The 16,055-nt window shown below is 39.9% G+C and overlaps 1 protein-coding gene across 2 annotated transcripts in view; it reads left to right on the top strand.

Moving 5' to 3' along the window:
- Positions 1 to 11,998, top strand: part of LOC139456106 (ribosomal protein S6 kinase beta-1-like) — a 41,111-nt gene extending 29,113 nt beyond the window's left edge. Inside the window, exons 16-17 of one of the 2 annotated variants that reach the window (XM_071237637.1) lie at positions 801 to 914; positions 9,599 to 11,998. In XM_071237637.1, the coding sequence (XP_071093738.1) occupies positions 801 to 914; positions 9,599 to 9,605 (121 nt within the window). In that variant the 3' untranslated portion in view covers positions 9,606 to 11,998. The other variant, XM_071237636.1, reaches the window with a different exon arrangement.
- Positions 11,999 to 16,055: the final 4,057 nt, after the last annotated feature.

The raw sequence follows: 16,055 nt of genomic DNA, 5'->3' as shown, positions 1-16,055 counted from the left end.
CAGATTCAACCCGATTGTGATCATGGGTTTGTCCGTACCATACCCATGCTTGTAGGTTTCATCAAAGTTGTTATGTTAAATCTCTTCCCCCTGCATCACTATGGGCTTTCCTCCCATGTCAAGGTGTCTGCTGTGACATCAGTGAAATATTGCTAAAAGCAGCTTCCAACACATCCCGCTCATTGTATTGCAGAGGTCTTTCATTGTATCATGTCATTTCATTCTATTTACAATGTTGTTAGCATTGATATTAACTATTGATAGGTCTGGCTATCAATGTAGATCATAGGGATCGATAATCGTTAGCAAAATATCGATAAATAGCGGAGAAGTAAGTTTGAGCAAATGGGCTAAAAGGAGTCATTGTATTTCACATCATTGGTGAGTGGTGACACGTTTATGCAGGGAATACTTTGTGGACATTTAAGTTATAACAAAAACAGTGGCTTTCCGTCTTTGGCAGTTGACATGATTGACAGTAACAAGTCTGTTTTGGTAAATTTACACTTTACACTCATCACTATAGTGTTTATGTAAGAAATTATTGATAAGAATTTTCATATTGATAGTCATTAGTATTTCTTCCCATCAACGATAATTCTGATTATCAATCTTTTTAGCCAGCCCTAACTGTTGATATTTTAACTTGTCATCAAGCCACTGACAACTGCAATGCACAGATAGATTGATCAGTTGTTAACCCTATAGTTGACCAAGACTGACAAAAAACCTTCACGTACTTGCAAACTGAAAGTTGAGCCTTGCTCACTCACTCACACACTCACTCCTTTCTCTTTCAGTCCATCACATCAGCATATTGTGGAGGGCTTTGCTATCGGTCAAATCGGCCAGGCCAACGGCCTCCACCATGATCGACACCAGGAGGCCATGGACACGTCAAGTCTCCCTAAAAGGTCAAAGTCCCCCGCCATTGCTACTAAAAATAGTGCTTTCAAAAAGCTAGCTTTTCCTGGAGCCCGAAATAGGCCCCCCCATCTACAAATGAACTAATTAGGTAGTCTTAGGTCAATATGCAATATGTGAAGTAATTTATTGATGTGTTAATTATTGTATTTAATGTGATCAGTATTTTGATGAAGATTTTGTGCATCTCATGGACTGTTTAACACAGTGAATATGGGATTTTTTTCTGAGTACAGATTTTTAAGCAAGGACTTACTAGTGTGGCAGTCTTTATTTTTTAGATAAAAATAATGTTATGTTTTTAATCAGTTCCTATTTATTTTGCACACTGAATGACAAGTACAACGAAGCGGGACCAATTGACAGACTGTTGAATTACAAAACAGATGGATGCAAAATTTCATTTATTTAATCCTAGTCCTAGCTGCCTGTCCTTTCCAGCCTTAGAAATCTGTGGGTTTTAGGACTAGTCCCGAAGACTTGTGTAAGCCCTATTTCACAAGTACTCAGCCCTTGTAGCTAGTCCTGCTTGAACAAGACAAAATGTTGAATATGTTTTCATTTTCTGTCAGTCTTATTCAGTTCCAGTTTGTAGCAAAATTGAAGCATTGAGAACTGGTTCAGAATTATAACCTTCAAATACTACTAGTCAATGAAGACGACCATCATTGGATTTTTACTTGTCCTCAGCACAATTTAGGAGCCTCAGGCTAGTGGGCTAGCATGAATTTGAATACTGCTTTACACATTGTCATTTTTGCCGATAGGAACAAGACTAGATGTGTATATAATACAGTCCGGCTGCTGTTTTAATCTTATATGAATAGTTTTTATTAGGCATGTCACCATCTTCTACTTTCCTGACAACTGATTGAAATCCACACTGAAATATACATGATATACATTATCTATACTGCTTGTTTCTTACATATCACTTTCATTAAACTGCATAATCTCATGATAAATACAAACTTAAATATTGCCCTCAAAATAGATTTCAAAATATTTTTGTATTTTCCCGATTTCTTGTTTTTGAACATTTCCGATCGGTGGTGACACTTCTTCACCCCAGACATTCATTATTTGTACTGCTTGCTCCACAATTTTTAGTTTTGTTTACTAAATGATAATTTTATTTTGTTTGGTATTATGTTTTGTTGAGAGAAATGTTAAGATCTGACATTTGAACATTAACTTTCCTGTTCAACCTGACGATCTCTATGATTATTACAACAGTGACTTGTTGAAAAACTTACAATTACAAGCAATATCAAATTATACAGACACATTGAAATTTGAGAAAACACTGACATTTGTTTCGTATTAACTTGTTTGATTTATCCAAACCTGTCCACTGTTACTGTTTATGTTTGTGTAGAGCGTGAGAGTGTGATAACTTTGTGTGTATGTGTGCGACGTACCGCCACCTGTGATCCCAGATTACCCATGTATATATTGTGTATATTTATTGCGATATGATATGACAGGCTGAATTGACACCAATCTCATTAAGATGAGATCTTTTATTCTGATACCTCTCTGCGTGAAGATCTGACACCTCCAAAGGATTTAAAGCCGGTAAAATTCTAAATCAGACTATCAGTGGATGAGCGAAGCATTCAGAGCAGTTCATCTTGTAAATGAACTTAGGCAAGTAGTTCCAAATGTAAATAATAAAGGGTGTGTAATCATATTGTGTTTATGACATCTAAACCTTGTAATGTGGGTACCATGGAAGGAATATGTGATCTGTATTGGTTTGTTAAAACTAAAATGTCTGAATCATTTTAAGAAGCTGATATCTGACTGGCTAAAGGACCGACTCATTCATTAGCTTGGTGGTCCAAGTTCGCTGAGGGTTCACCGACACGACCTAAGGATGTTGTCTGATCTTCACGCAGGGAAGGACTGAATCGGAGTGAAAAGATCTGATTTCAGTGAGATTGAAACACACCGGCTTGGGTTGAGACACTCTATGCAGCTGGACAGGGTGTTCAGCCATTAATCTGTTACACATTACAAGGCTTCCATGTTTGTATCGAGAGATGTTCGTTACTGGATGTATGTTAAAGCTTGAGCAACAAGCCCCTGCATGGGTTATCTATAGAACGCTGATCCACTGACCAGAAATGAGTGTAAGGCCCCCCATTTTTATTTCTTGTTTGCAGTGGTAGAAACTAACAGTTTTATTCCACAAGTCCCTATAATGATAGCAAATAGCGAAACCCTTAAAAATGAATCTCTACTAGTCCTTATGATACCTCAACTATTGGGCAGTTTGGCATGGGCTATAGGACTAGTGCCAATTTATAACTCTGGATCATTTACAGATTAATCAAGCCCAATTAGCAGCTACACAACCATTTCAATCACTTAAAAAAATAATTGTAAGTTCTTTATGTCTGAAAATTAGAAAATACAACTGAACAAATTTAAAGTACAATCTCTACCCCTTGTTGTGTACAGACCGAAGTTGGTGCTTCTCACTGTGACAATAGTACTGCCCCTTAAACATGATAGAGATGGAGTGGTAGGCTTGTGGTTAAAGCGTTCGCTCGTAACTCTGAAGACCTAGATTCGAGTCCCCACAATGTGTGAAGGCCATTTCTGTTGTCCCAATGCCATGATATTGTTGGAATTTTTGTTAAAAGCGGCATAAAACTACATTCACTCACTCACTAAACATGTTAAACCATACCATGTATTGCTTCCCTGCTAAGCTACCAACCAGTTACATTGGAGATTGGATGTTGGTGCTGTGTAGCTGAAGGTGACTGGCACCTTACCCACTCACCCACTGGTGGAGTAAGGTGGCACAGCACATGCAAGCACCAGGATTGTTTGAATCCCAGTTTGCCTTGATTATGATCCTTGGCTAGTCAGCACCTTACTCAAGATTTGGTTTCACCGAAGTGGTAAACGTCTATGACCTGCGTCACTTTGGGCTTTCCTCTCACATGATGGTGACGAAGCTGTCCTGGGTTTATGCAAGAATGGATCCTTCAGTGATATTTATGACGTCCAGTGAAAAGGCATCAATTGAATTATTCAGGGATTTATCTAGACTTGCTCATAGGCTGATATTCGTCCCCAAGTCTGAAGCTAAAGTCAAGAATATGGATGTTTTTTTATAATTTCCTATTTCATGCTATTATAGTTCTGACGAATCATATCCCGACATAGGTACAATGTGCAGCCCATTTCTGGTGTCCCCCGCTGTGATATTGCTGGAATATTGCTAAAAGCGGCGTTAAACCAAACTCACTCACTCACTCACTGATTAATCATAGCCCACTAGAGGTGGCTTGTATCTCACTGACAACAGGAACAATAAACAGGAAGAGGCTTTTATGCTTGGTTTCGTTATATTGCATTAATGGCAATATTAAAAAACACAATTTTAGGAAAATAACGAACAAAATATGCTTTTGAGCCGATGTGCCTGCCGCCTCGGGTTCTTTGTTTGGAATTGTAAATAAATGCCTAATATTGTACTGTAAGTGCTGTTGTAAGTTTATGCTTTGAAAGATGACCTTGGTCATTTTATGATCATGGTAGTAATTTGTTTGTCAGGTCTGAGAATCAACTATGAATAATGTTTGTGACATTTCGTCTTCTCTTGTGTCATCATTTCAGCAACCCATGCTTGCCGTAAAAGCCGACTATGATTGTCGTAAGAGACGAGTTATAGGATCAGGTGGTCAGGCTTGATGACTTGGTTGATGCATGTCATTGCATCCCAATTTGCGTGGATATATATGCTCATGATGTCAATCACTGGATTGTCTGGTCCAGACTTGATTATTTACAGACCGCCGTCATATAGCTAGAATATTGCTGAGTGTGGCGTTAAACAAAAAAAAAAAAAATCATAAATCAAAGCATTACAGTAATGAAATCCAACTTGTTTTTATCAAAGACTTGTTTGAGTATTCAACTTGTGTCTAAATGTTTTGATATGCATTTTAAATACTCACTACTTAAACAGTCTTGCCAATGGTGGACATTGTAATCGATGTGATCATGCCACGAAGCTAGTTGCTCGATGTGGACTATCTGTTTCATAGTTTTGTGACTTGAGGAAGGGGCCACAGAGTTTGGCCCCTCTGGGGGATCAACTTCTTTTTGGTTCCAAATCCCAAATTAGACCTGATTGGTGAGTCCATGGTGAAGCCATGGCGATTAACACAACAGTTGAAGACCAAGTAGTTTGTTTGAAACAATTGTCTTACGTAATGAGTTAAACAGAACTTCGGAAGAACAAGATAAGCGTGACTGTCATGATTATGATAGTCATGACACGAGCTTAAGGTTATGATTATCGTGGCACAAGATGTTATTGTGTCATCGGTCAGTGGTTTATGCAAACATGGAAGCCTTCAGAGATTTACTCGGTTGGGAACTTATGTCACTTCCAGTGTGAAGTCAGTATGTGTGAATAACCTCTCTCATTTGTACATCCAGTGTGAAGTCAGAATACATGAATAAACTAATCTCGGAAGGATATGAAGAGAATGATTTGTATGTCTGGGGAATGCTTAATAAAGATTTGATTCTTCATAGAACGACAGCTGTGTGAAGTCTTTATTGAACCTTATATTTGTTTCCCTGCATGATACCTTTCTGAGAAGTATCCAACCCTGTGCTTTGGGCATCCTAGATATCCAGCGTGATATATCTCCATTGTGTGACGATAAATAAATACGCCAGACCTATCGCCTCATCCTAGATATCCAGCGTGATATATCTCCATTGTGTGATGATAAATAAATATGCCAGACCCATCGCCTCATCCTAGATATCCAGTGTGATATATCTCCATTGTGTGATGATAAATAAATATGCCAGACCTATCGCCTCATCCTAGATATCCAGCGTGATATATCTCCATTGTGTGATGATAAATAAATATGCCAGACCTATCGCCTCATCCTAGATATCCAGCGTGATATATCTCCTTTGTGTGATGATAAATAAATACGCCAGACCTATGGCCTCATCCTAGATATCCAGCGTGATATATCTCCATTGTGTGATGATAAATAAATATGCCAGACCCATCGCCTCATCCTAGATATCCAGCGTGATATATCTCCATTGTGTGATGATAAATAAATATGCCAGACCCATCGCCTCATCCTAGATATCCAGCGTGATATATCTCCATTGTGTGATGATAAATAAATACGCCAGACCTATGGCCTCATCCTAGATATCCAGTGTGATATATCTCCATTGTGTGATGATAAATAAATATGCCAGACCTATGGCCTCATCCTAGATATCCAGCGCAATACATCTCCATTCAGTGATGATAAAAAACCCAGACCCATCTCCTCATCCTAGATATCCAGCGCAATTCATCTCCTACAGTGATGATAAAAAACTCAGACCCATCGCCTCATCCTAGATATCCAGCGCAATACATCTCCTACAGTGATGATAAAAAACCCAGACCCATCGCCTCATCCTAGATATCCAGCGCGATTCATCTCCTACAGTGATGATAAAAAACCCAGACCCCATCGCCTCATCTTAGATATCCAGCGCGATTCATCTCCATTCAGTGATGCTAAAAAACCCAGACCCATCGTCCATCTGCTGGGAATGATGTCACGGATAATGTTTGTCTAATTGTACTGTTCATGGATGATGTAGATAAGATGCAATTTCCCATTTAGTTCTCACCACATCCTGTAGCCCCGTTCGGACTCCGGACTAGACTTGGTCCCCAGGGATCTATGCTGTTGTAAAAGGCATCTAAATTGATTGGTGGTCACTAGTCAGGCTCTGTGACTGGGTTGATAGAGTTACATCGCACCTCATGATTGTGGGTGCGAATCCCAGTTCGCCCCGATTATGTTTCTAGGTTTGTCAGCACCATACCCGAGCTCGTGGTAAACGTCTGAGACCTGCATCACTTGGGGCATTCCTCCCACATTAAGCTGACACGCCGCAATATAACTGGAATACTGTTAAAAGCGGAGTTAAACCCAACTCACTCACACTCACTCGAACCTCATATATATGCCATAGATCATTGCTCACAATATCAATATCTGAATTGTCTACTGGTCCAGACTCAAATGTTTGAAGGCCGCTGTCATATAGCTGGACTATTCCTGAGTGCTATGTTAAACAACAAACAAACCGACTCATCTTGTAGCATCTCTAAAATAACTGGGAGAGCCTGATAGCATAACAACATTCCTCCACCGATATTCAGTGAGGGAGTACTGGGGTTTCGTTTGGACACTTTATATTTTTTCGGCTAAAGCTGCAAAACCAATTTCTTTATTTAAAACTATAAGTCTAAATTATTCATTTTTTTTAAAAAACATCATGCAACAAGGTATATGCCTGACAATTTCTTCTTTTTCAACAGTGTTTGGCATAATTATTATTTTTCAAGAACTTTCTCCATACTTTTTTTTTTCCTTTCAAAAAAGAATGGTCAGTCCCTTAATACTCAGGAAAACCTCTTTCCAGCTAAATATTCTCCTTGAGGTGTAAGTTGTCCATGGCTACCATTTTGAATGTTTTGAGTCTATGCAGAAGCCTTTCGCTAGGTTAGTGATGGGAGAACTGGAGATGGTGAAGTCACTTCCTAAACAAAAGCTGTAGAAGTGAATGGGTCCAGGGTACTTATTGTAACATAGATATGTAATTCCCTGGATAATCGAGGATGAGTCTCGTGATGATTGTCATGTCTTCCAATGTTGTTTTCACAAAGTGAGGTCTGAGAAGACTCCAATATCCTGTATCATTCACAGGTATTGATTTTAAAAAGACATTCGTTTTTAGCATACAAAGTTATTTGAATGCTGTTCCCAGAATGACAAGACTTGTCATGTGTGGTGTGTTATCAATCAGTTACACTCCGTGACAAATAATGACAGCAATTATTTTATCAGTTGTCGGTTCAGTAATTTTTGTCAGAAAAATATTTGATTTTGAAAATCAAACTATCAGAAATATATAGTTTTAGACCTGCCTTCATCATTGAATGATTCTTTGAAGGAAATTCTGTATTCCAAGCAAAGATTACTCTCTCTGATGACATGATGCAAACATGATGGTGCCAAATTGATGTACGCATGCAAAGTTCTCAAACATTCTAATCTGTTTATAAGGCGACACTTATTAAATTTGGTGTTTCAAGCATTTATTCCAGCTTTTCCACCCAAGGCTGCTCGTAATAAATATAAATAGCTATGTCATTCATTCATTCATTCATTCATTCATTCAAAATTGCTGTGGTTTTCAGCAGGGCGGTAGTCCCCTGAACGAAAAATATATATGTGTGGCCTAAATGCTAAACAGACTTTTAGATAAAGAATACTTTGCTTAACATAGTACTGTGTGGTTGTTGGACAGATGGTTTTTAGACCCAGGCATCGGGACCCTTGTAGTTGCATTATGCCTTCATCTTTCATGGGTCACCGTGACCTTAAGTAACTGACAATAGGAAGCATAACTTGAGCAGTGATGTCCTTGAAAGATTAACCTACATAAGAGAGGTGTATTACTGTATTAGGTGTATCAAACAGACTCAAGTTCCCTGCTGTAGGCTCCTGGTGTTTCATGAAGTGACAGTGATGTCAGGTATCTGTCCTAGGGTATCAGATCTTAAGAGTGTGAAATCTGTTTCCCCGGAAGCACTCTTAAAATCACCAACATCACAAACCCATTCATCTCCTGTGAGAGTTGTCTGCCTTAGCCATGCCAGGATCTGCTTGTCCTAGGGTCAAAATCCAGATTTCTCCTGCTTGTTTCTTGGTCTGTGAACACCATGAATATGATGGTGTTTATCTAAATGGAAAACGACTTAAACTTACATCATTTTGAGATTCCTTACCTCATCAGCTAAAATATAATCGCTTCAAACTCCAACTAAGTGTAAGTCAACTGAAAGATCATGCATGAAGACACTTCTGACCACCAGACACAGATGACCTCATCATCTAAAGCATTGCAATATGCTGATCAGAGTTACTTCCCTTTTTTGGCCAGAATCCGAATATTATTGGGTTGCAGATTCCAAAATTGGCCGTAGTCAGCTCTCTTCCTCCAACATTAAGCTGTGAAACTGAAATATTGATGGTGTCCTTAAACACATCTCACTCCCCCTGGCGTGTTGCATTCATGGTCAGTTGAATCGAGAAACATTGATTCCCGTTGCATTGTCTGTATGTTTCCTACCCACCACCCACTTCTCTATCACCAATCTCTCACTCCACCTGCTATTTCCGTTGATTCCGACTGGTTCTATCAGTTACTCTATCACCTGTGGGAGTTGCCTCTGTTGTGAGATTGTCTTGGTATGGCCCTGTGGTTAGTATGTTTGGTCATCACACAAGGTCCTGGTTTGAATCCCATCCACAACACTACACTGATACAACTGAAAATTATACCGTCACTACATCGGGTGATAGTTACATAAACCACGGTAGATACTCCTTAGTTGATCCCCAAATTACTAACATGGTTTGAAAATTGATACGTATTTGCGTTCGGTATTCCTTTTTATTTCACCACTGAAACATTATACTTATGATCTGGTAAGTGAATCTCTTTGTTATTTAGATACTCATATTCAGAATTATATTAATTCAAGTTTGTTTCTGTCGAATGTTCCCCACAATAACTTGCGATTATCATTTATTTCTTGTAGACATTAAGAAGAGGACATAGTGGTCGGGTCATGTGACAGGTCAAGGGTCGCAGGGTCACAGCAAGATGTTAGGTTAGGCGTGTAAGAGTAGCGTGGACTGGTATCGGATGTTGTTGTGTACATAGCAGATGTTCATGCACTCATATGTTTTGTTTTATCTGATGATAGCTTTTATCATTGTTAAACGCTTCTGATGTGTGTACAGAGTGAGTACTGGTTGCTTTGGCCTCTCATTGTAAGACGAGCATGGTGGCCCAGTCGTCTAAGGCGCCGCAGTTAGCTGTGCAGAGTTGCGTCCCTTGGACTCATCAGAAACCTAAGATCGTGGGTTCGAATCCCGGTTCACCCTGATTATGTTTCTAGGTTTGTCAGCACCATACCTGTTTTCGTGGGTTTCACCAAAGTGGTAAACGCCTGAGACCTGCATCACTTCGGGCTTTCCTCCCACATTATGCTGACATGCCGCGATATAACTGGAATACTGTTAAAAGCGGCATTAAACCAGACTCACTCACTCGCTCGTTATGAGTTACTTTGTTTATGGATTTTGACTTCAACTCCATCAGAAGCTGTTTGAAATGTAAATATAAATAAAATTTACAAACAAGGTTTTTTTTATGTCATCCAAAACATTTAATCAAAGGAGTTATCTTTTCAACCTACTTTTGAGATTGCTGAAGTCTGAAAAAGATTTTATTTTATTTTATATATGTTTCACATTTCAAGTTTTTGTTTTCTGTAAACCATGTAATTTAAAAAAAAACTGCTTTGGGAAAACTGCTCAGTAAATATTTTTTGGAAAGAACTTAGTAAATGATCGGTAAGATTACTGATACATAAGTCTTTTGTTGAAGGGGCTATATTCAGACAAGGTTCAAGGAATGTATTTTAGATAGAATTGTTTGTCAGTTTTTTTCAGCTTTTCATGTTCATTTTGGCTTATTGAAGATTCTGACAGTGTATACAATTTTAGAAATTGTACTAGTGATGTTTCTGACTATTCCTGATATTATACATATTTTTGGTTTTATCTACAATATTTTTATGCAGGTTTTATCTCTATACATCATATATTAGACATATTTCTTTCATCATGTCAATTAAAATTCCTACCATGTAACAAGCTTCTGTCCGATGTTCGATTACATGTGATATCTCAGGATATAGTTTAGTTTTACTGAAATAATTGATACCCAATTGAAAACTTTAAGAATTCCCTCAATACATTGCCTGTATGTAAACTAGGGCACTAAGGTGTTGCAATGTGCTGTGCAGAGTTGCATCCCTTGTCATGCCTGGATCCGCTGGTTCTAGGTTCAAGTCTCACCTTTACCCAGATCCATTGTGTGTCCCGTGCAGGTTTCATGAAAATTGTGAACATCGTGACCGATAATATTTTTAGCTAACGTGACATTTTGTTGCTGAAGTACTGTTCAGAGTCATTAAGACAAAATCAGTGACACACTGTATAAGGGGAACCTGTGGCCCAGTTGTCTTAAGTCGAAGCAAATTTCTGTTCTTTGCACACCGGAAAGCTATGCTTGTGGTTTTGAATCTTGGTTTGCCACGATTATGTTTCAAGGTTTCTCATCACCATACGGGGACACGGGTGGCCCAGTCGTCTAAGGTGCCGCAATTCGCTGTGCAGAGTCGCGTCCCTTCGGCACACCTGAAACCTATGATTGTGGGTTCGAATCCTGGTTCGCCCCAATTATGTTTCTAGGTTTGTCAGCACCATACCCGTGCTCGTGGGTTTCACCGAAGTGGTAAACGTCTGAGACCTGCATCACTTTGGGCTTTCCTCCTGCATTAGGCTGACATGCCGTGATAGGACTGGAATACTGTTAAAAGCGGCGTTACACTCATGAAGATCCGAGTTTGGTTTCAGTGTCTATAGTACATGTGTGTCACTCCATGCCTAGATCACCTGTCTGTATGGCTGTTGCCAAAACGGGATCGGGTGGTCAGGCTTGCTGACAGTTGATGCATGGTATCATATCCCAATTACTTGGATTGATGCTCATGATATCAATCGCTGGATTGTCTGGTCCGGACTCGATTATTTACAGACCGTTGTCATATAGCTGGAATATTGCTGAGTGCAGCGTTAAACAACAAATAAACAAACAAACAAACAAACAATTAAAACCCAACTCACTGTATGATAGGGCATGGTTGGGTTGTTTTTGGGGCAGCAATGTGCTGTGCAGAGTTGTGTCCCGTGTTTGTGCCAGAATCCAATGATCATGTTCAAATCCCAGATTGTTTGTCAGCAGCCCATGCCACACTGTGATAACAAAATATTTTCCAAAATTTATATTGGCTCACTGAATGTGTGGTTTTGCCAGTTCATCATATACAGTGATGTGGTCACCTGTATACCTCTTCTCTCAGTCGGGGGCAAGGTGCCACGGGTGCGATTCGCTGTGCAGAATTGCGTCCCTTGGGAACGCCAGAAACCTATGATTGTGGTTTCGAATCCCGGTTTGCCCCGATTATGTTTCTAGGTTTGTCAGCACCATACCCGTGCTCGTGGTCTTTCACCAAAGTGGTAAACGTCTGAGACCTGCATCACTTAGGGCTTTCCTCCCACATTAAGCTGACATGCCGCGATATAACTCGAATAATGTTAAAAGCGGCGTTAAACCAAACCCACCCACTCACTCACTCCTCTCTCAGTCTGTGCCAAAATCATTTGAGTTAAAAAAAATTCAAGATGTCTCTCAGAATTAAAACTCCACAGATGGACAATTATTATCTTAGTTGGAGACCCTGGCTTTAAATGTGTGGTTCGCTGTGCAGAGTTGCGTCCCTTCGGCATGCCAGGGAACCTATGATTGTGGGTTCGTACCCCGGTTCACCCCATTATGTTTCTAGGTTTGTCAGCACCATACCCATACTCATAGGTTTCACCAAAGTGGTAAACGTCTTGGACCTGCATCACTTCGGGCTCTCCTCCCACATTGAGCTGACACACTGCGATATAACTGGACTAATGTTAAAAGCAGCGTCAAACCTAACTCACTCACTCAATTTAACGAGTGTGACGAGATGACAAGTTGGAGTAGTGTTGGTGGGTGGTCATTTTTGGGATTGGGTGGTCCGAATGGGTATGGGGTTATTTTTAAATTGGCTTTGGATTGGGAGGTTTGTGACTGGTTGGTGTCATGGATGAGGACCGATATGTCAGGACAGATGTTGCTGCTGATGTTAGTATCTTGTCTTGTTTCCACTACTCATAGCAAATCGAGTGTAGAACGTGAAACAAAGCAGAAAATATCTGTAATCCAGGTTCCTGGGTGCTGTTGTACAAAACAACATTAGCACTACGACTGTCGTAAGTCTATGTTAAGGTGTTGTAGTTACGATCACATTAGCGCTAAGATTACTTTGTACAACGACACTTTGGTGTAGATGTGACCCATGTCTACAACCTGTGTTGGGGCCCAGTGATCTAAGACACTGCAATTTCCTTTTCGTACCAGATCCTCTGGGTTCAAATCTCTGTGTTCTGATTTTGATCCTTCGTTTGTCTGAACCATACCCATGCCGTTGGTGTCATCCAGGGTTGGACAGTCTGTGTTACTTGAGCTTTCATCCCACATTCATCTGAAACACTGAGATGTGACTGATATACTGGTTAAAGCAGCCTTCACTACCACAGAGTTGCCTCCCTTAGCGAGGTCAGGATCCTCTGATTGGGTTCTCCTAGCTAATGATCATTGGTTTGTGGGGCTTCCTTACTGTGCTTGTGGGTTTCACATAAGTGGTAAACAAGTATGGTATTTTACTTTTGGTCCTTCCACCATCATTATGCTGCCATGCCGCCCCACTCACTCACTCACTCACTCACTCACTCACTCACTCACTCTAGTGGTCAGGCTCGCTGACTTGGTTGAAGCATGTCATCGTATCCCAAATGTATGGATCGTTGCTCATGATGTCAATCACTTGATTGTCTGCCAAGACTCCATTATTTACAGACCACCGTCATAACGCTAGAATATTGCTCAGTGCAGCTTAAAACAACAACACTCACTCATTCCCTCACTCAGATGTAGTGCTAATTGGTAGTAAGGTGGGTGTTTGGTGGTAAGAGTGAGGCAGGGTGTTGGGGAGTGATGCAGGGTGTTGGGGAGTGATGCAGGGTGTTGGGGAGTGATGCAGGCTGTTGGGGAGTGATGCAGGGTGTTGGGGAGTCAGGCAGGGTGTTGGGGAGTGAGGCAGGCTGTTGGGCAGTGAGTGGTTAATTGATTAATTCTGATCCGTGAACTACAGCACAGACAGGCCATGTCTTTCAGCTGTGATATCACATGTTATTAGCCATTGGTGTTTCATCTCAGGTTGCCGCAATAACGTCTGCAATGTGATGTACAAATTTTAATGTAAAAAATAAAGATCACTAGTGTTATATATATATATGTATATATGCATATGAATATCATGGCGTCTACTGTGTTATAATTATGATGATTATGATGATGTCATCATCGTTATGAGTTGATAAGAGTCTGTATCTCTCAATATATATATTAATTCCTCTCTGCCCTGTGCAAATTTTCCTTCTTGAAGTATATACACTGAGTTTTACTTCTTGAAGTATATACACTGAGCGTTTTACTTCTTGAAGTATGTACACAGTTTTACTTCTTGAAATATGTACACAGTTTTACTTCTTGAAGTATATACACAGTTTTACTTTTTGAAGTATATACACTGAGCATTTTACTTCTTGAAGTATGTACACAGTTATACTTCTTCAAGTATATACACAGTTTTACTTCTTGAAGTATAAACACAGAGAGTTTTACTTCCTGAAGTATATGCACAGAGTTTTACTTCTTGGAGTATATGGGGGGCACGGGTGGCCTAGTCGTCTAAGGCACCACGATTCGCTGTGCAGAGTTTCGTACCTTGGGCATGCCAGAAACCTATGATTGTGGGTTCGAATCTCGGTTTGCCCCGATTATGTTCCTAGGTTTGTCAGCACCATACCCGTGCTCGTGGGTTTCACCAAAGTGGTAAACGTCTGAAACCTGCATAACTTCGGGCTTTCCTCCCACGTACATTAAGCTGACTCGCCGCAATATAACTGGAATAATGTTAAAAGCAGCGTTAAACCAAACTCACTCACTCACTCTTGAAGTATATACACTGACAGTTTTACTTCTTGAAATATATCTCTGTGAAGTGTGTACTGTTTACGAGTTTCATTAAAACATGTACTTACAATTGATTACAAAAGATTATTTTAGTATGAGCCTTCTGGATTTAAGCTTGGATTATGTATGTTAAAATATATTTCACAGGAATATGTGACAGTTCTATGTAAAAATCTTACAGCTGTGTATATTTTGAAATGAAATTATTAAAATGTTTTTCGACACACATACAATAATTTAATTACAATGGACTTCAAATAAGACAGGACTGAATTCCGAGTTTCCAGGAGATAGGTTTTGGTCAGATTTCTTCTCTATTTCCATTATTTTCTAACCAAATTGCTGCCATTCCTCCAGTATATCACAGACAGTCCCTTAATTGACCACGGGCTCACTCCACCACGCAATTAGAAACTTTCCTTTCTGTCCAGTCTTTGAAAGGCATTTAGAAGTGATACACATAAGGAAGAGAATATATGGATGTCAACTTCTTCATTATGAGGAACACAACGTTTCGGAGATGTACTTACTCCATCAGGTAAAGATGTTGACGTCCATTAATTCTCTTCCTTTCCTTCCAGTGAAATCAAAGTGTTGATATCAATGAATTTGTTGAAAAATATGTGTGTTCAACACAAAAAATTACTTGTGTGAGTATAACTAGGGGGCCATGTGAAAATATTGGCTGTTCAGTGACCACCACCCCCTCCCCCCTCCCCCCTCCCCCAATGGTTGCAATGTGTGATGCAAATCCCCTATCCTTTTGCTGGTATACCAGGAAAGAAGCAGAATATCCGAACTCACACTCACATATCCAAGGGGGTGGGGGTGTGTGGGGGGTGGGGGTGGATTTCATTGTCATGGCATACCGAGGACCATACGTCCCAGTAACTGTTCAGCCAGCACATGTGGTGCACTAGTCTACGCCACCGTACCTTGCTGAGGAAACTTGAAACTATAAATTACAAAATTGATGTGATTTAGTTGAAAATCATACAGTGAAACCCTGTTACTCCCGACAGTGCCATTCCGAAGGAAATGTCTGAATAAGCAAATTTCCAGAGTAACAAATCATCGTTTGGGAGTGATGTCCCTTAAATATTGATGCTCCACCAGTTGACTGGGTTTCCTAATAGAAGCTCCGGACTCCAGGGTTTCACTGTGACTCATCCACAATGTGTAGCTGATAACTGCAACTGCTGCTGCTACTACAGAAAAGGCTTGCAATACATGTAAGATATCATGTTGCCATAGTTAATCAGTTACTGATATGCTGTATTTCACAAGGGCTGTAT

Source organism: Haliotis cracherodii, unplaced genomic scaffold, assembly GCF_022045235.1.
Source record: "Haliotis cracherodii isolate W230 unplaced genomic scaffold, xgHalCrac1.p SCAF_11, whole genome shotgun sequence".
Classification (NCBI taxonomy): domain Eukaryota; kingdom Metazoa; phylum Mollusca; class Gastropoda; order Lepetellida; family Haliotidae; genus Haliotis; species Haliotis cracherodii.
Note: the sequence above shows the minus strand (reverse complement) of the source record. Positions and strands in the feature narration are given on the sequence as shown.